This window comes from Pipistrellus hanaki (assembly GCF_964339955.1).
Source record: "Pipistrellus hanaki genome assembly, chromosome: 10".
Taxonomy (NCBI): domain Eukaryota; kingdom Metazoa; phylum Chordata; class Mammalia; order Chiroptera; family Vespertilionidae; genus Pipistrellus; species Pipistrellus hanaki.
The window spans coordinates 2505052-2524451 of NC_140512.1; the positions used below are offsets into that span (position 1 = coordinate 2505052).

The window sequence follows — 19400 nt, forward strand, 5'->3', positions numbered from 1 at the left end:
AGCTGATCAATGACTCTCATTTCTCTCTCTCTCCCTCTCCCTTCCTCTCAGAAATCAATAAAAATATTTTTCAAATAAAATGTGATGAACCAAAACTCTCTTATATTCTCAGATCGCGTCTAATGTCCAGTTCTCCCGAGACTGGCTGCGTCACCCACCCCACCCCACCCCACCCACCCACCCAGGGAACCACCCTCTGCAGCTCTCCGCCCCGCCCTCCTCCCGGCTCCCAGGCAAACATCACAGCACACGTACAAAGGCGAGTTTATTCTGCGGACAGAGGAAACAGGGCCTCTCGAAGAGAACAGAAGAGAACGGAGCTAAGTGCTCCCGCCCACGGGGACTCCCGCCCACGGGGCCGAGTCCTCCGAGCAGGTCCTCACCCAGGTGCCAGGGGCAACAAAACGCATCTCACACAAACTCGGGATACAAAACTGCCGGTGCTGCCGAGACGCCCAGGCGCCTGCCATCCAAAGGGCACACAAGATTTTGCAGACACCGGGGCCTCTGCACCCGCACCTGGTCCAAGCCGGGGCGGCTCGCGTGTGCTTCGTTATTTTAGAAAAAAAGCAAAGGGGCCGATTGAAGTGAAAAATGCAAAACCAATGGCCTGGAGGAAGAGGAGCTGTTAGACCCATGTCGTCGTTGGTTGTAAACAGCAAATGTTGTGCTTTGTCGACTCATTTCACTTAAGACCCGAGGGACGGGTTCACGGGTCGCACGAGGGTGACCACAGACCCGGGCACAAGTCTGCGCTCACCAACTGCTTCCCAGGGCACTGGCTTGGTCCCAGGCATCTCCCCTGGCAGGAAACTGGGTGCTCCAGGCCAACGAGTAACTATCTCTCAAGAGCCTCCGACTAGTTCCTTTCCAAAGTAGGCTCCCTCCACCCCCCACCCCGCCGAGGACCCGCCACACAGACAGGGATCTACCTACATCTTGGCTACACGGCTCTGCCCTCCTACGCACTAGCCAGCAGGGCGCCGTCCGGCTTCACACACACGGGCGGCATCACTAACTACGGTACGCACAGGAACGGACCCCCGCTCACTGTCCACGGCCCCGGGGCGGCCATCGCGATCCTGGGGGCTGTGCACAGCCCTGGGGACAGCTTCCGAGCAGGGTTTGCAGCTGCTGACCACACTGGCCACACAGCCCCGCCCACCGCCTGCCCGCCGGCCGCCACCCTGCGAGGGGCCTGTGCTCTGACCCTGGGCAGAGCTGCCGGGGAGGCCGCGGTCAGGACCGGAGAGCAGGGAGCTGCTGGCATCCCGTGGAGACACTTAGGAGAGTCAGACTTCAAAGGACAGGGCTCGACACGAACGTCCCTAAATGCACTGCGAAGGGGAGAACGGGACTTCTCCCCACGTCAGAGCAGCTCCTAAACGCAACGTCCGGCTCCAGGCGCGGAGGGACGTCCCTCGCACGCGAAGAGCCTTCCCCGGGGGCCTGCCATGGGGGACAGGCCCTGCAGACACCCCCCGGGGCCGCACCCCCAGCCCTGGCCGGGCAGAGGGGCGTCTCCCCTCTCTGGGGAGCGATGGAAGCAGACAGTGCGGAGGCTCCTTGTCCACCAAACGTCTCTCTAGCAGCTTCTTCAAGAGGAAAACGGACGGGACGAGAGGCCCCCAAAGCTGGCCGTGTGGGGCCTCGGTCTGGCCGGTGCACAGGGCTCCAGCTGGAGAGGAATCTCTCCCTGTGCTCTCCCCGCCCCGGCTCTCCCTGGCACCGCCTCCTCGTCCCGCCCGGGCTGTGGGCTGGCACCGAGGCTGTCCACACTCCACCGGAGCACAGACGACATCAGAAACGGACGCGGGCGTATCGGATATTGGTCATCTATAGAAAACGGGAGGGGCTGTGCTTGCTGGGGAGGTGTCACCGAGGGGCGTGCCCGTGTGGCTCCTGACGGGACGCGGGCGGCCGGCGAGGGCTCCTCCGTGTCCGCCGCGCCCCGGCCGGCCCAGGCAGCGCCCCGCTACTTGGCCTTCACCACCTGTTCGTAGGGCGGCGGGGGCGTGTTGCAGTAGGAGGGGGGCGGGGGGTAGGGCACGCTCCCCTGGGGCGAGGTGGGCTGAACCTGGAAAGCCATCGCCATGGGATTCAGGGCGGGATTCACGCCGGGTCCTCCGGGGTCGGTGTAATAGGGCAGCCCCGGCGGCTGCGCTCCTGGAAGACGGAGAGCAGTGTGAGCCCGCAGACGCCCCGCTGCCCACCGCCCCGAGCTCCGCCCGCCTCGGCGGCCCCGCAAGGTGAGGCACCGGCTCCCTGGCCCCTGTGTTTGCCACAGGCCTTCCCCGCCCATGACCACGAGGTTCCCGAAGGCAGAGGGGATGTTGCATCTGCCTCCAGATCCCTTTATATCTTTAAGTTTAAAAAGAGGCTTTGTGATGGTCCAGGAAAGGCAATGGAAGCCTCCTCCTACAGGAGAGACGAAATGGGGAGTTGAGAATGAGAGGTATTTGGGGACATAACCTCAAGGACCTGGGGGCACACCCAATGTGGAATGCATGGGATAGAGGAGAGGGCTACCTAGGAATGCCTGGCTTCTGGGCTTCATAGAGGTCCCAGGGCGCAAGAGCAAGGCTACAGGAGGAGGGCGGGGCTCCAGGAGGAGGGCGGGGCTGTGGGGAGGGCGGGGCTACAGGAGGGCGGGGCAGGGAATGGTCCAGGGAGGGACACAGGCCAGGCCTAGGGAACGGTGGTAGGGAAGCCTGACTTTCGCGACAGGAACGGACCCAGGTTCCAGGAGGCCGGGGAGGGACCAGGGATGGTGAAGTGGGCCATGTCCCGGGAGCAATGGGAAAGCAGAATGTTCAGAAAGACGCTGGACGGCGGGAGGGCGCGGACAGAGGGTGCTGACCTGGCGCCGGGTTCGGGGGCTGCCTGGAGTAGGACACGTTGAAGGCGGGCTCCTCGATCAGCGGCGGCGGGTACATGCGCCTCCGGATGAAGAAGCCGGCTCCGCAGCAGAAGAGCACGCCCATCATGAGGAGGAACCTGGGAGCGGGCGCCGGCGGTGAGGGCCCGCTGCTGGCTCCCCGCCCCGGGCCCGAGGCCCGCTGCTCCGGAGCCCCGGCCGCGCTCCCCGGCTGAGGGTCCGCACAGACACCGTCTCTCAGGCCTGCCCGCCGGCGGGAGGGCCTCCGCCCTCAGGAGAGCCGGGCTCGGCCGGCCCAGGTCTGTCCTGTGCGCAGGGATTCAGCCGGCACCGTGTGAGGGGAAGACGGCGAGGCAGCAGGCATTTCATCGCAAGTTTGCAGACTGGTTCTGGGACTGAGCCCGGCCGGTGTCGGGGGCTGAGCCCTGGCCGGTGTGGGGGACTGAGCCCCCGCCGGTGTGGCTGTGCTGCTGGGCCTTGTCCCCTGCACAGAGGAGCCGCTGCTGGACCCCGTCAAAGCACAGGTCCGGGCGGTGAGCTCCATCCCCGGTAGGGGGTGTGCAGGAGGTGGCTGATGACGCTTCTCTTTCTCATCAGTGTTTCTCTCTCTCTCTCTCTACTTCTCTCTCTAAAAAATCAATTAAAAATCTTTAAAAAGTTGACCTCAGTGTTGTTTTGGAAGCTGGCCAGGAGCTGCTGCAGGATGAGGTGCCGCCCGCCCACCATCCCAAGGAATCCCCTCCCTATCCCGCCCCCACCACCACCGCCGCCTGGGAACCGGGAGGGCGCCCGCAGCTCTGGGACAGAATGCCACCGTGGGGCCTGCTGGAGGCGGCCGGGGCCAGTGACGGGGAGGGCGCGGGGAGGGGGCCGCTGTGGGCCGGCAGCGCTGCCGGGCTGGGCCGGGCGGGCAGCGGCCGCGGTGACCTACCAGAAGTACCACAGCCGCTGGATGGACAGCGCCCGCACGCAGCACCGGGACCCGCAGCAGTCCTCGTAGGGGCGGCATCTGCGGAGAGGCACGGGGTCAGGGCCGGGCGGGGGCGGGGCCCGGGCGGAGGGCGGAGGGCGGGGCCCGGGGCGGAGGGCGGGGCCCCCGGGGCGGAGGGCGGGGCCCCCGGGCGGGGGGCGGGGCAGAGGACGGAGGGCGGGGCCCCCGGCGGAGGGCGGGGCCCGGGCTGGGGGTCAGGGCCGGGCGGAGGGCGGGGCCCGGGCGGGGGGCGGGGCAGAGGACGGAGGGCGGGGCCCGAGGGCGGGGCCCGGGTGGTCAGGGCCGGGCGGAGGGCGGGGCCCGGGCGGGGGGCGGGGCAGAGGACGGCGGCCACCGCTGCAGGCCGCCAACGGCCAAGCTGACCGCCATGCGTCTCCCGGCCCGAATGGAAGGTGCGAGGCGGACACGCCGATGTGACCCACAGCACCACGCGTCCACCGGCGGGGGCCCCCACGACGGCTCCTGCGGGGCAGCGCCTCGGCCGAGGAGCGGTGCCCCTGCGGTCCTGCCACAGGCTGGCTGTCGGCCGATCCTGACGGTCCAAAGAGGGGGTGCAGCCCGCCCAGGGGCAGGGGCGGGAGACAGAGCCACGGGCCGGGCCAGCTGGGGGCCCGTCCTGTCCCGCCACTAACGGGACTTCCGGCGAGTCACTCCGCCCCTGGGAGCCTCTGCTTCCCCAGCACGGTGGGCGGGAGGGCAGGACTCGGTCACGGTCACCGTCATGGTGCCCTTGTCCCCACGGACCGGCCTCAGGCACTGTGCACGCCCTCCCCACCCCTCCCCACCCAGCCCGAGGCTTCGGGCCTGTGGACACTCAGGGCTGTTCCTGCCCCCGCCCCGAAGAGGAGCCGAGAAAGGCCCTGGCCAGGGACGGGACCTCAGCCCCGAAGCGCCATGGCAGTCTCCTTCTCTGTTTGTGCCCTGTCCGCCCCTCCTACCCACCCCCTTCCCACCCTGCACACCCCAAGCAGGAGACTGGCCTCAGGCCCAGGGGCGGACAGCAGCCAGGAGGGGGCCCGCCAGCGCCTCCTCGTGGCTCAGGCAGCCAGGGCTCAGGCCCCGCCCCTGGTCTGGCTCTGCAGCGCCCCCGGGTGGTCGGGCAGTCGCCCAGGCACTGGCTCCTGCTCAGACACCTGCGAACACACCGCCCCCCGCAGCAGAGGCGCTCCCGTCCTCAGCCACACGGCGCCCACACGCTCGCTCCCGGCCCCTCCGGCCGTGGTGTGGAGGTGACGGTCTCCACGGACCCCGGAGGGATGGATGCGTGACCCGCGGGGGTCTCACTAATTCACAGGACACCCGGCAGCCAGCACCCTGGACCCGGCTGCATCCACGCGCCCCAGACGGGACCCAGTGGCCCACGAGCCCCGGCGAAGGGGGTGAGAACTCCCAAGACAGGCTTTCCCGTCCCATAACCGGTCCCGTCAGGAACCGTAACCACAGAGCCAGGCCGGCAGGGCGGGCAGATACTCACATGTAGTATGTGGGGTAGAGTCCTTCGAAATACCAGCAGTGCTTCTTGGCCTCCGCGCACTGCGGAGAGAAAGGACAGAGGTCACTGGGGCGCCCTGCCGGGCGGGGACCTCACAGAGGCCACGGGGGGCGGAGGGCGGGGCCGCCGGTGGGGAGCAGGACCCCGGGAGAGGCGGTGACGGGGAGACGCCCCCCCCCCCCCCCCCCCCGGGCCTTTCCTTTAAGTTTCTTAAAAGAAAAAGAAACGTGGGAAAACAAATGTCTCCCAGCTAGAGGCCCAGTGCACGTGGGCTGTGGGCTGGATCACCAGTCGGGGGTGTGCAGGAGGCAGCCGATCCATGATTCTCTCTCATGGGTGATGTAGGTCCCGGAGATCACCCGGGCCGCTCGATTCCTCCGGGCAAAGCCGTGTTGTCTGCTTTGCCTGCCTGAGCTCTTAACACAGGGAAGGTGCGGAAGCAGATCTCCTGAGAGTCCCTCATCCCCGCAGGTACACCCCCCCTCGCCAGGCCACGAAAATGAATCCCTCACCAAACCCAAAGGCAAACAGAGAGCCGCGCTCTGACACGGTATAAGGCTGATGTCTGTAACACCGAGCATGTGTGACTTAGTGAGGAGAAGGTAAAAATCCCAACGGGGGAAAATAAGAGAGATGGGAGAATCCTTCCAAGGAGAAACACACGAGGTCAATAAACCTATTCCAGGAGATAAAATCCATCAGCGGTGAAACACGTGCAAAGTGTGATGGTGTGGTTTTATCTGTCAAAACCCCAGCATCCCCCGGGGCATGAGAGAAGAGACGCCACACGACGTGTGTGGAATACAAATGGGATGTCTCCACAAGACGGTGTTTCCTTACGGATCAAAAGCCCTTAAAACGCCCATCGCCTCACAGGCTGTTCCACGCATCCCGGGGAAAGGAGAGCAACAACTGTGAAGCCGTGCTACTTATAATCAAGATTTTCAAAGAACGTGTTTGGTTAACCAACTAATAATGCATGCAGCCGAGACCGGTTTGGCTCAATGGACAGAGCGTCGGCTTGGGGACTGAAGGGACCTGGGTTCGATTCCGGTCAAGGGCATGTACCTTGGTTGCGGGCATATCCCCAGTAGGGGGTGTGCAAGAGGCAGCTGATCGATGACTCTCTCTCATCGATGTTTCTAATTCTCCCTTCTTCTCTGTACAAAATATATTAAAAAAATAAAAAATAAAAAATAATGCATGCAAACGGCATGGGAGGAGGCGTGTCCTATCGGATGGTAAGGAAACGTGTAACAGGGTGAGAACATTTTGCTCAGGAAAGTAAAGCCAACGAAAGAGTGTATCTAGGAGCATAGACACTGAGTGGCCAATTATGCGTCCAGAGATCATCATAACCTGGCCACTCGGTGTACTGTCCCCCACAGGAGAAGATAACATGGAAGGACAGGTACCAAAACACTGGCGATCAATGGTCTCTTACAACAGCGCGTAAGGCAGACACCGGCCAAGAGTTTGACGGGGACTGTGTTCAACAGGAAAGAGAGAGAAATGAACGCCATGTCCATCGCAAGAAAGCCGATGAGGGCTCACTCGTACAGAACACGCTGTGGTGGTAAAGGGGAGGCCGTGGGTGTGTGCGTGCCGATATAGGAACACCTCCAAGAAATACCGCTCACAGAATAAGGAAGAAAAAAGATGCAGAACACTGTGTATAATGTGATCCCATCTGTGCACTTTTTAAAAAAACATATTTCTTTTTTTTTTTACAGAGGAAAGGAGAGGGATAGAGAGTTAGAAACGTCGATCCGAGAGAAACATCAATCCGAGAGAAACATCGATCAGCTGCCTCTTGCACATCCCCTACTGGGGATGTGCCTGCAACTAAGGTACATGCCCTTGACCAGAATCAAATCTGGGACCTTTCAGTCCACAGGCCGATGCTCCATCCACTGAGCCACACCGGTTTTGGCGAGGGGAGATTTTATTCAGTGAAAACAGCTTGGCTGTGGAACAGCAAGGAGGCAGAGGTGAAGCTGGCTTACATGGGAACATGTACCCGCCCCCATTTCCTGATTGGTCTGTTCTTAGGCAAATGAGGTCCCCACATTATGATTGGTCCAAATAGCACCTTACTGCTTGGCCAGAATGAAGCTGCTCTGACTAGTCAGTGAAGATGCGAATGAGGGTATAGCTGCCCCGCTCTGACTGGGAGCTCTGACTGGGCGGGGAACTTCTCGGTCTTATCCGTGGAGTTTCTATCCTAGAGGCTCCCTCTTCACCGCTGGCTCAGGGCAGGAGGCTGGCAGCCAGTGTGGAGCGCAGCCAGTGTGACGGGCCTCCGCCAGCAGTGTATGTCCGATGGGCCACAAGGAGCCCTTTTCGGTAGGCCTGGTCCTCCTGGGGTCCACGCGGGCGAGTGTTCTGTACACACAGCCCCTAAACGGGGTCACACACCGGCCCCAAGAACGCTGACGGACTAACACCGACAGCCCAACCTAGAAGCAGATCGTGGTCCAAAGTCTGTGTCTAAACTGGTGACCTAGAGGTCAGGGCCCTTTTCCCACAGAAATAGCGGTACACATGCCGGCTAACTTCCCTGGAGAGGCCTCCCACTCCTGGTTAGCTCACAGAATAAGTGAATCCCAGTCTGTCCTGGAGCCGCACGGGCCCACAGCTGTTCGCTGCAGAGTCTGCCCCGCGCCCCAGCCCCCCACCAAGCGGGAGAGAAGGACCGACATGTGCCAGGGAGCTGCCTGGTTGGACCACGGGAGCCATTGATGTCACGCTGGTCCTGTCGCCGCCACCCTCAAGGGCTGTCCTCCCTGACCCCTCCCACGGCCCGCCACCAACACAGAGCACACAGCCAACGCGTGAGGCGCGGGCACCGCCACCCGTGCCTGGGCCGGAGACCGTGTTCCCCCAGCCCCCGTCATCTCAGACACCGCACAGCCGCACGCACCCCGAGGGAAGTGCAGGCGGCTCCCACGCTGTGTGACAGACAGGTAGACAGACAGGGCCGCAGCTGCAGTCCCAGCTCGGGGTCACCTGTGACACCCCGACAGAGCCCGGGGGAGCTGTGTCTGAGGGCCCCGCTCCCATCCCATCCCCCGGCTCCTGGGGGCCTCGGCTGGCACCCGTGAGGGTTCTGCCTTCCACGCCTGCAGACTACCCTGGGGAGGGGGAGGGGGAGGGGGAGGGGGAGGGGGAGGGGAGGGAGGCTCCGACGTTTGAAGATCAGTTCACAGCCGAGTGTGTCCCTCCTCCCGGGGAGTTCACAGTTGGGAGCGGCTGCAGAGAGAACACCTGAGAGAGGGGGAGGCGGCGACAGGAGCAGGACGTGTCTGAGCGCTGAAGAAGTGTGACTTCATCCCACTCGGCACCGGGACTGACCGGGTCCGGGGGAACCAGGGAAGGACGAGTGCCGCTGAAGTTTACTGATGGGCCTAGGCCCGCCAGGTCTCTCTCGGCGGAAGGAGAAGGCGGCAGAGGGCGATCGGTGGAGTGAACGAGAGAGCCGCAGCGGCCCTCACGTCAGCTCCGCAGCCTTCCCGTCCCTCCAACGTGGTCCCCAGGTTAACGCTGGTGCCCAGGACAGATCCGAAACGGACGCCGGAAGGAGGGCCGCTCTGAAGTGCAGAGAGCAGCCCTGGTGACGGGCGCAGAGCCGGAGGGTGCAGGCCCTCCCAGCAGGCCTCGGGCCTTGGGGAGGGCAGCCAGGTGTGCGGGTGCGGGAACCAGCCCAGCAGAGGTTCTCCCCTGCGAGCGAGCGAGAGGAGCCGCGCTCTGCTGACCCGCAATATGCAAACTGCCCATCTGGCGACCGGGGACCCAGCGGGCAGGTGGGCCCTCCCCGCGGTGTCCCTGCGGGGAGCAGTCAGCACACAGGGCACTCTGTGTCCAATCCGGTTCGAGGGGGAGGAGGGAGAGGGAAGAGGAGGAGGAGGAGGAGGAGGAGGAGGAGGAGGAGGAGGAGGAGGAAGAGGAGGGAGAGGGAGGAGGAGGAGGAGGGGAAGGGGAGAGCAGGGGGAGGGGAGGGGAGAAAGGAAGAGGAAAGGGGAGGGGCGGGGGAGGGCCCCTGGGGCGGAAGGGCCCACAGAAGCCCGCTGGAGGGGAAGGAAAGCCGGTCGCTGAGAGGCTGCGCTCAGCTCTAGGAAGCAGTGCGGGCTCCCACAGTCTCCTCGGCGCCCAGTGAGGCCGCTGACCGCCAGGCCAGCCCTGTCCCGTTCTGACGGGAGGAGACAAGGTGACCGCGGGGACCACTGGGAGGAGTCGGGCAGCAGCCGGGTGACCCTCTGACGTTTGCCGGTAACTGTGATGCCACCCGGCTCGGCAGGACACGGGGGCTGGTGTTACCGCGGAGGCCGGTTCCTGACTCTGAAGCACGGGGACCTGTCACTTCACCTCGTCCCTTTTCCGTAAGCCTGGCCGGCTGCGCGGGGTGACAGGACTGTGCCGACCCCGGAGGCAGCAGCCGCGGCCTTCGGAGACCCCGCACACACCGGGGGCGCCCATCACGCCGGCGCTGCCTGGGTGCGGGGTCAGCCTGAGCTCTTTGGCTGGAAACCCTGGAGCTTCGCCGTAAGGAGGTGGCATTACAGGAGGACCCAGGTGTCCAGCTTCGTGTGAAGAACCTTCCGAGCAGCACTCACTCCAGACTACGCCAGAACATAAAGCAGTTATCTGAGCACCAGGAGCTGCAGCCAGGAGGCGGGGATTTAGACTCCGGGAAAAGACAGGCAGGTGGTAAAGGCGGAACCGCACGGTAATCCCTTCATGCGAATGAGGCCGGGCCCCCGGGGATTGGTCAGTGCATATGCACACGGAGGGGCGGGAACCACACGGAGGAAGCCCAGTGACAGCCGCTCCGGGACGGGACGTCCCGGCTCCACCGGAACAAAGCCGGCGGTGGGTTTGGCCACAGCAGCAGCGCCCGGCGCAGAACGGCGGGCCACACCCGTGCTTCTGTTTGTCTCTCCTTTGGCGACTCCACCCTCAGAGCCTCAGCTTCCCCCTCACCAATAGAGCTGCGATCCACTCACGTCTGCCGGGGAGAGGGCAGCGGGCCTCCGGGGAGAGGCTGCTGTGACCGGAGGACAGACGGGAGAGGCTGCTGAGGAGCAGCCGGGCCAGAAGCAAAGGGGGTGATGGGGGGGGGGGGACCCTCTAGCTCAGGAACACAGCGCTGCGGTTTGGCTGGCAAATTAACCCCCTCCCCACCACAGCCCCGGCTCTGGGTCCGAGCTGCTTTCTCCCGCCTTCCTTCCAATCAAACACCGCCTGAGGCTGCCATTCCTGCTGCAGGCCAGGAACCGGATCGGTCACACTGACAGGGGTCTGGTCGCCTCTGAGGCCAGTGAGACACGCCCCGGATGGAGGAGAGGCGGCCTGGGACCCGGCGTGCCCCCCCCCCCGCCCCTGCGGGGGAGCAGTCAGCACACGGCGAGCTCAGTGGACAGTCCGACTCCACGTGCTCCGCCAGGTCCGTGTCCCCTCGGAGCCCACACTCAGCGTCCAGTCCGACTCCAATGCGCAAGGAAGAGGACGGAAGGCCGGCCAACTCCTGGCTCCTAAGAAACCTGAGGGGGGAGGCTGGTTCCCCTTTTCCACAGCACGGGGGCAAAGGGAATCCACCGAAGGGGAAAGTGAGAGCTGAGCCGAAACCTGTGTGGCTCAGTGGATAGAGCGTCAGCCTGCAGACTGAAGGGTCCCGGGTTCGACTCCGGTCAAGGGCATGTACCTTGGTTGCGGGCACATCCCCAATGGGAAATGTGAGGAGGCAGCTGATGGATGTTTCTCATCGATGTTTCTAGCTCTCTATCCCTCTCCCTTCCTCTCTGTAAAAAAATCAATAATATGTATTTTTTTAAAAAGTGAGAGCTGAGCAAACACAAAATGGATGTTGAGCTGGAACCAGACGGGGAACAGAAGGGGCAGTGTGGGGACCAGGGGCGTGGGAGGAGGGGAAGGCGAGGGCCCGGCACAGTGGAGGGCTGTGCCTCTGCGGGCCTGGGCAGGCGCCCAGGGCAGGCGTCCACGGCAGGACAAATATAAGCGCCTCTGGGTCTAGAAGCAGCAGGGAGGAGGGAGGGAGGTGGCGATTTCAGAAGCTCTGCACAGAACGCCCGCCTCCCGGGAAGATGGCCCCGCCCTCAGGGGCTGTTCCGTGTTCCCATTCCCACCTTCCACCAGATGCAAGTGGCACACAGCGGGGCCAGCAGCCACTGCTGACAGACAGACACTTACTATTGGACACACCTGCACACTCACACAGGATCCTTTTTGTTGTTTTTAATCCTCACCCAAGGATATTTTTCCCATTGATTTTTAGAGAGAGGAACGGAGGGAGGAGAGAGGGTAGGAGAGAAACCTCGATGGGAGAGAGACACATCAATTGGTTGCCTCCCATGTGGCCTGACCGAGGCTGGGGACTGAACCTGCCACAGAGGTCCATGCCCTTGACCGGGAATGGAACCCATGACCCCCTTGGTCTGTGGGCTGGTGCTCTAACCACTTAGCAAACTGGCCAGGGCTCACGCAGGATCTCCTGCCAGGCAAGCATGAGCACCCAGTATTATAAGTGAACTCGGGGAAGCCAAGTGGCGTGACCAACAACGCTGGAAACACAGGTCTGTCTGGCTCCTAAGCCGCCTGCTTCCCTACCACATCCCATCGCCTCCAAAACCCGGGGAGACCCAGGTCCAACAGCCACCTCCCTCCTACGGGGGAGCGGGGCCGACTGTCCCTGAACACGGCCTTCACTCCCAGGAGGGGAGCCCGGTCCCCCCAGAGGCTCCAGCCTGAGCTAACGGCAGGGCTGGGCGCCATGGCGACCGGACCGGCTCCGGACGCAGCTGCCGGAGCGCACGCTCCAGGAAAGGCGGGCTCGGGGCCAGGCCTGGCCGGGCAGAGGCAGGTGGGGCTTCCCGGCTGGGTTTCCACGTGTCACCCTGAGAATGACAGAGGCCTGACAACATAATCACAGCTGTCAGTCTTCCTGAAATAAGTCACACCGGGAAGCACCCGGGAGTCCACGGCACAGACACGGCGAGCTTGTGTCTCTCGAACTCCCTCCCGGCGTCTGCGTGCCATGCCGGAGGCTGTCAGAATTGCGGTACACCTGGCACACCAGCCCTTTGTGTGTTCGGGACTCAAGAACGTTTTCCCCAGAAGGAGGGGTTGAGGGGGCAGTTCTTAGTGCAGTCCTCCAGTCCCTGCCAGTCCCCACGCCAGGAGGTGACTTGGGTGAGCGCAGTGGTTGGCAAACCGCGCCAGAGCTGCCTTTTGCCGCTCGGTTGACTAATGAGTTTGCCGACCCCTGTCATATGCCACCCTTTACCTCTGTGCACACGATATGCCACAACTGCCTAGTCCTCCCAGCTTCCAACTACACGGTAACATTTATTCTAGTCCAGCGGTCAGCAAACTCAGCAGAGCGGCAAACCGCGGCTCTCGAGCCGCATTTGGCTCCCGAGCCGTGACTTGCCGACCACGGGGTTAGAGCCATCCCACCCAACTGAGATGTAACTAGCAGGCACGAAACTTAACTGCCGTCCAGGGTCCCCAGCGCCTCAAGCCCTCACGGGGCCAGCCCAGCCCTGGCACCTTTCAGTCCCCTCTCCGCCGGCACCCGCCTCCCGGAGCTGCCAGAGAAGAACTCCCTCCACTCGGCTTCTTCATTCAAATGGCACGTCGCTCTGATTCTAAAAACTCCGCGGCGTGGGCGGCTTGAGGAGGGTTATTTCAGAAAACTGGCACCCGGGCCGCCCCGTTCACTGGATCCCCGGGCACGGAAGCATCTGGCAGGAGACAGGAACCCCACAAATCTCCGACACGTGACTGGGCTCTGATCCCAAGCTCCTGGGTGCGAGCACACACGGGACCTTATAAAAACACGCACTGACCCCTCACCGACCCAGGGGTAGGAGATAACGTCCGCTGTCCAGCCCCTCTGAGAGCAGCCGGCCCTTCTAGCCCCAGAAGGCTGTTCTTTTTCCAGAACAACTTTCCTTCTTTCTTTCTTTCTTTTTTTTTTTTTTAATATATTTTATTGAGTTCTTACAGAGAGGAAGAGAGAGGGATAGAGAGTTAGAAACATCGATGAGAGAGAAACATCAATCAGCGGCCTCCTGCACACCCCCTACTGGGGATGTGCCCGCACCCAAGGTACATGCCCTTGACCGGAATCGAACCTGGGACCTTTCAGTCCGCAGGCGAACGCTCTATCCACTGAGCCACACCGGTTTCGGCTGCCAGAACAACTTTCAGACACGTGACAGCCTCGCTTACAGCGTGCTGGCTCCAGAGAGAATCCAGAAGTTACGGAGCCCGGGCCTGGACTGGATAACCCGGTGGGGGGCACCCCCGGGGAAGGATGGGCGAACCCCAGCCCTGCGCTGAGCCCCCGTTTCCCGGCTCACTTCGGTGAGGATGGAGCCCTCAGAGCAAAAATGACTCCGCGGCCCGGCCGGCGTGGCTCCGTGGCTGAGCACTGACCTGTGAACAGGAGGCACCGCTCGATCCCCGGCCAGGGCACAGGCCCAGTGTGGGTTCCATTCCCAGCGGGGGGCGTGCAGGAGGCAGCTGGTCCACGACCCTCTCTCATCAGGGATGTCTCCCTCCCCCTTCCTCTCTGAAATCAATAAAAACACATAAACACACTAATACATACAAAAAAGGGAAGGCCGCCCTAACCGGTGTGGCTCAGTGGATAGAGCACCAGCCTGTGCACTCAAGGCCCTGGGTTCGATTCCGGTCAGGGGCATGTATCTTGGTTGTGGGCACATCCCCAGTGGGGGGTGTGCAGGAGGCAGCTCACGATGTTTCTAACTCTCTATCCCTCTCCCTTCCTCTCTGTAAAAAATCAATAAAATATATTTTTTTTAAAAAGGAAAGGTCACCTCGGATGGGTCCCAGGTCCTGAAAAGCCACCTGGGGAGGAGGGTGCGGTCAGGACTGCTCCTCAAAGCGGACAGCCCTGGCGAGGCCGGCGGGCACCCCCACCCCGGGGTCAGGACCGGATGCTAAATGGCAGCGCTCCCTGCGGACCTGTGCCCGGGTCCTAGGGCCCAGCTGCTGGGTCCCGTGTCTGACGGGTGACTGCCTCTCAGGTCGCCATCAGCCTGGACACCCTGTGCGTGGTCAGCTCCCCGCACGGACGTGCCTGCAGCCCCTGGGCCTGGGCTTCCTGCACCCCCACAGGCACCGCGGGGACCCTCAGGGCACCTCCCTTAGCATCTCCCTCCCCCGGGAAGTGAAAGTGGGGAGACAGGCACGGCCGAGAGGATGAGGAGCTGATATGCTTTTGTTCTGTTCCTCTGGGGGAGCGGGTGTCTGCAAAGTGCTCAGGACGGGGAGTCAGCCCTCTGCCCAGGTGCCCGCTGAGCAAACACGGCCCCGCCGCCTGTGCGGCTCCCAGCACGGGAGCTCCTACAGAGGGGTGAGTGTGGGGAGTCAGGGAGGTGGGGAGCCTTCTCCACACAGGTGTCAGGCCCCCTCCGTGTGGCCATGGGCGGTACCAGCGGGGAGCAGGGGGCCGGAGGCCAGCGTGGAGCCACCCGGCGCCTGACACTGACATTCCCACATTCCGGGTGGTGGATGATCAACCAGCATCTACAGTGCAAGCAGCTCGGGGAGCAGACAGACACCTCCCGGGCTGTGGGAGCTGTCAGACTCCTCCCTCCTGCTCTGCCCTCAGAGCCAGGAGAGCCCACTGTGTGCCACCCGGGACTGGGGGGGGGGAGGGGCCGCGTGCGGGACCGGGGGCTGTGACACATCCAAGGGCATCTGAGGCGTGCATTCTGATAACGTGTTGGCAATGCAACCCGGGCTACCAACTTAGGAGGCAAACATCTCGGATCCAGATCTGCGTATAAGATTCCAGGCGATGAATTACAAAGAGACGCCCTGAGTCCCTGGGCGCCTTAGGATAACCATCCATCGCGGGAAGTGGCTGCACCCGCAGCCCTCGGAAAACACGGTCACCGGCACAGTGCCAGCACCGCGTACAGGGTATTTTATTGGTTTTTACAGAGAGGAGGAGAGAGGGATAGAGTCAGAAACGTCGGTGAGAGAGAAACATCGACCAGCTGCCTCCTGCACATCTCCCACTGGGGATGTGCCTGCAACCGAGGTACATGCGCTTGACCGGAATCGAACCTGGGACCCTTCAGTCCACAGGCCGATGCTCTATCCACTGAGCCAAACCAGCTAGGGCACGTCTCCTTTTAAGACCTGTCAACCGCCCTGGCTGGTTTGGCTCAGTGGATAGAGCATCGGCCTTCGGACTGAAAGGTCCCAGGATCGATTCCGGTCAAGGGCATGTACCTCGGTTGCAGGCACATCTCCAGTGGGGGGTGTGCAGGAGGCAGCTGATCGATGTTTCTCTCTCACCGACGTTCTGGCTCTCTATCCCTCTCTCCCTTCCTCTCTGTAAAAATCAATAAAATATAAATAATAAAAAAAGAGCCATCCACCTCTCAGACATGACCCGAGCACACCACACAGCAGGCATTGGCGGTTATTCCTCGCCCAGGAGTATTTCCCCATTGATTTCCAGTGAGAGTGGAAGGGATGGAGGAGGGAGGGCTGGGGGGAGGGGGAGGACAGAGACACGTCCATGGATGAGAGAAAGTCACACTGACTGGCTGGCTCCCACGGGTGCCCTGCCTGCCCTGACCAGGGCCAGGAATGGAGCCTGCAAACCAGGTACTGGCCCTTGGCTGGGAATTGAACCTGGGACCCTCCTGGGCTGGTCAGCACTCTAACCACTGGGCAGCGCCAGCCAGGGCCCAAACAGCTCTTTTGCCAAGAACCCCAGGCGGTCCGGTCAGGGCTGCAGGGAGGGCGCCGCCACCCAGCGATGCCGATGCCGATGCCGATGCCAGGCGGGCGGTGACCAGACTGACCAGGACGCTGGGGTTCAGCCAGCGCGGATCTGAAGGGGCAGGAAGTCTGGCGGGAGGTCCGGACACCCTGCTGGTGGGCACACAGTGGCCCGGGGTGGGTGCTCCGCTGTGGCCAGTGCCTCCCCCGGGGAAGTGCTCCTGAGGTTTTACATTCCGGCCCGGGAGGGGCGCCAGCGGGAGGGGCACCCACACAGGCAGGAGGGCGCCGGGGGCAGCGGGACCCGGACCGTCCCGGGACCGGGACCGCCACCACCACCACCACCTGGGCGCGGGCCTGGGCTAACCCTTCCACCCACCCCTCCCCGGAGCGGGGTCCCCCCCACGGCGGTGACCCCGACTCCCCGGCGCCCAGAACCGGAGCCAGCCCCGCGGAGAGGGCGAGGCGGGCGGGGCGCGGGCACCGGAGCCTCCGGCCCCACGGACGGGGCGGACGTCCTTCCGCGGAGGAAGTGCGAGCGGCCGGAGCCAGCTCCCTCCTCCCCGGAGGCCGCCGGCGGGCGAGGTCCCCCAGCAGCCGGGTGACCCCAGGAGGAGGCGCCCCGGGCGAGGAGGGAGCTGGGCTCCGGCCGCTCGCACTTCCTCCTCCCGCTCCGTCCTCCCGCTCCGTCCTCCCCGGCTCCCTCCGGGCCGCCCCGGGGACGTGCCCGCGCCCGGAGCCCCGCTCCCTCCGCCGCCCCGCGGCTCCGGGACTTCCTCAAACTCCCGGCTCTGCGCCTGCGCGCCCCCCCCCATCCTGCCCCCCCCTCATCCTGCCCCCCCACCCCACCCCCGGGATCCGGGCCCCTCGGGGAGGACACCGCGGGGCCAGGCTCCCGGGTCCCGGCGGCGCCACGAGCGGGAGGAACGCGCCGTCCCCGGGGCGGGGCGGGGCGGGGAGCCCCCCGACCCCCGGGGCCCCCCGACCCCCGGGGCCCCCCGACCTCCGGACCCCCCACATCCGGGACCCCGACCTCCGGGGCCCCCAGACCCCCGGGGCCCCCCGACCTCCGGGCCCCCGACCCCCGGGGCCCCCCGACCTCCGGACCCCCCACATCCGGGACCCCGACCTCCGGGGCCCCCAGACCCCCGGGGCCCCCCGACCTCCGGGCCCCCGACCTCCGGGCCCCCCGACCTCCGGGGCCCCCAGACCCCCGGGGCCCCCCGACCTCCGGGCCCCCGACCTCCGGGCCCCCCGACCTCCGGGGCCCCCCGACCCCCGGGGCCCCGACCTCCGGGGCCCCCCGACCTCCGGACCCCCCCACCTCCGGGCCCCCCGACCTCCGGGGCCCCGACCTCCGGGCCGCACGCGTCCCAGCCGGACACACGCAGGACCGGGCGGCGGCCGCTCCTCCGCGCGCTCCCGCAGCGGGTCCCCGGCGCCTCCGCGCCCCGCCGCGCGCCCGCCCCGCTTTGTCCGCCCGCCCGCCCGCCCGCCCGGCCGGCCCTACCTCCGCCAGCAGCGCCAGCAGCAGCGCCGCGGCGCCCGGGGGCCGGCGGCTCATGGCTCCGTGCTCTCCGGGCGCTCCCCGCACTGGGCCGGCGGCGGCGGAGCCCGACCGGCCGCCCGCGCTCCGCCCCGCGCCCCGCCCTCCGCCGGAGCGCGCCCGGCGCGCGCCCGCGGCACCTGGAGCCCCGCCCTGGGCGCCGGCGGCGGCCCGGCCGCGAGGGGGACCTGCGGACCCCGCGGTGGGCCTGCGGACCCCGCGATGGGCCTGGGGACCCCGCGATGGGCCTGGGGACCCCGCGATGGGCCTGGGGACCCCGAGAGGGGCCTGGGGACCCCGCGATGGGCCTGGGGACCCCGCGATGGGCCTGGGGACCCCGAGAGGGGCCAGCGGACCCCCAGGTGGGCCAGCCGGGCTCTGGAGGGTGGGGGAGCCGCCGGGGTCTCCTCTGTGGGGGCCCGCCCTGTCCCCCCAATAGACCGCGAGGCTTTTCAGAGGCGCACAGCTCCCGCGGGTGTGGCCCCCCCGGAGGGCGGTGGCGGTCCCCGGGGCCATCGCTCCTCCTCGCACCGAGGCCTCCGGTCCCCCCTCCCCACCCCGTTCCCGGGACCGCGGGGCGGGCGCCTCCCGCACGTGACGGCAAGGACGGCCCAAGGGCGAGGAGGGACTGCCAGCCCCGCTCAGGCCCGCGCCTCCCCCTGGCCCGGCTCTTTGTGCGGCCGCCTCCGCCCGGCCGGTCTGGTCCGGCCCTCACCGCCTGGGCCCGCGTGGAAGTCCACCCCCCACCCTCTTCCCCCGCCCCGCCCAGCGGCTGCGGGTGCGGGTCCTCCCCCTGCGGAGCCCCCCCCCCCCACCTCGCCCCCACCGTGTGGTGTTCACACCCGGCCGGGCTCCCATCTCCTCCTGCGGTCATTCCACCGGCACTGGGGGCACCCCCGGCCCTGGGGGGACTGGTGCCGGAGCCGGTGCAGGGAGCGGGGAGGCTCTGATGCCCGGCTGAGTGCAGACCCTGAGGGTGGGGGTGACACGGGCGCAGAGGGCACGGACCTGCCGGTGACTGTTTGTCCCGTAGGAACAGCTGTCAGCTAAGGCCAGTCCCCACCTTCCCAACCTTCGGCGAGAACTGACCGGGTGACCATGCAACAGGCACCCGGTCTCCACCTGCTGGCACCAGAACTGCAGGTGAGGCGGAGAAGGTGCCCTCACCACCCCGCCCCTCCCCGCCCCCGCGCCTGCCCTAGAAGCCCGGAGCCCCTGGGCTCCAGGAACTGGGACTGTTGACAAACCGGGCGCCTCGCTGCCCTGTGAAGGGCAGAAGTTAACCTGCAGGAAACTGAGCCGGAAGCCCTGATGTCCAATGGAGAGGCAGACGTTTTAACACACACACACACCCGCGGGAGAGGGGAACTGTCTCCTGTGAAAATGCAAATGACCCTCTCACAGGCCAGGCCAGGGACAGAGCCTTAACCAGCTTTCTCCCTAATGTGTCAGTGCCCTCCTCCCGCCCCTCCCCTCCACGGGCCCCATTCCTGTGTGAGTGGATTAGAGCACAGTGTGGCAGGATCCGTGGGAAGCTGGTGGCTCGGTGCTGTCCACGGGGAAGACCCACCCCGAGAGGGTCACTGGGGCAAAAGGCAGGATGTGAGGCCTCAGTGGTGGCTGGCCCGCCCAGCGCTTTCTCTGCTGTCAAACCAGCGATGGTGAGTCCCAGCCTGGGGTTTCAGCTCCTAAAGCCAGGAGTCGCTGC

General features: G+C 65.1%; 1 protein-coding gene across 1 annotated transcript; it reads right to left on the reverse strand.

Annotated features, from left to right (window-relative positions):
• Positions 1–1823: 1823 nt before the first annotated feature.
• Positions 1824–17710, reverse strand: VOPP1 (VOPP1 WW domain binding protein; the record flags this gene model as incomplete). The annotated part of the gene is made up of 5 exons (XM_084897160.1): positions 1824–2166; positions 2861–2997; positions 3810–3887; positions 5344–5402; positions 17657–17710. The coding sequence occupies 5 exons, from the start codon at positions 17708–17710 to the stop codon at positions 1976–1978; spliced, it is 519 nt and encodes a 172-aa protein (XP_084753286.1). The 3' UTR covers positions 1824–1975.
• Positions 17711–19400: the final 1690 nt, after the last annotated feature.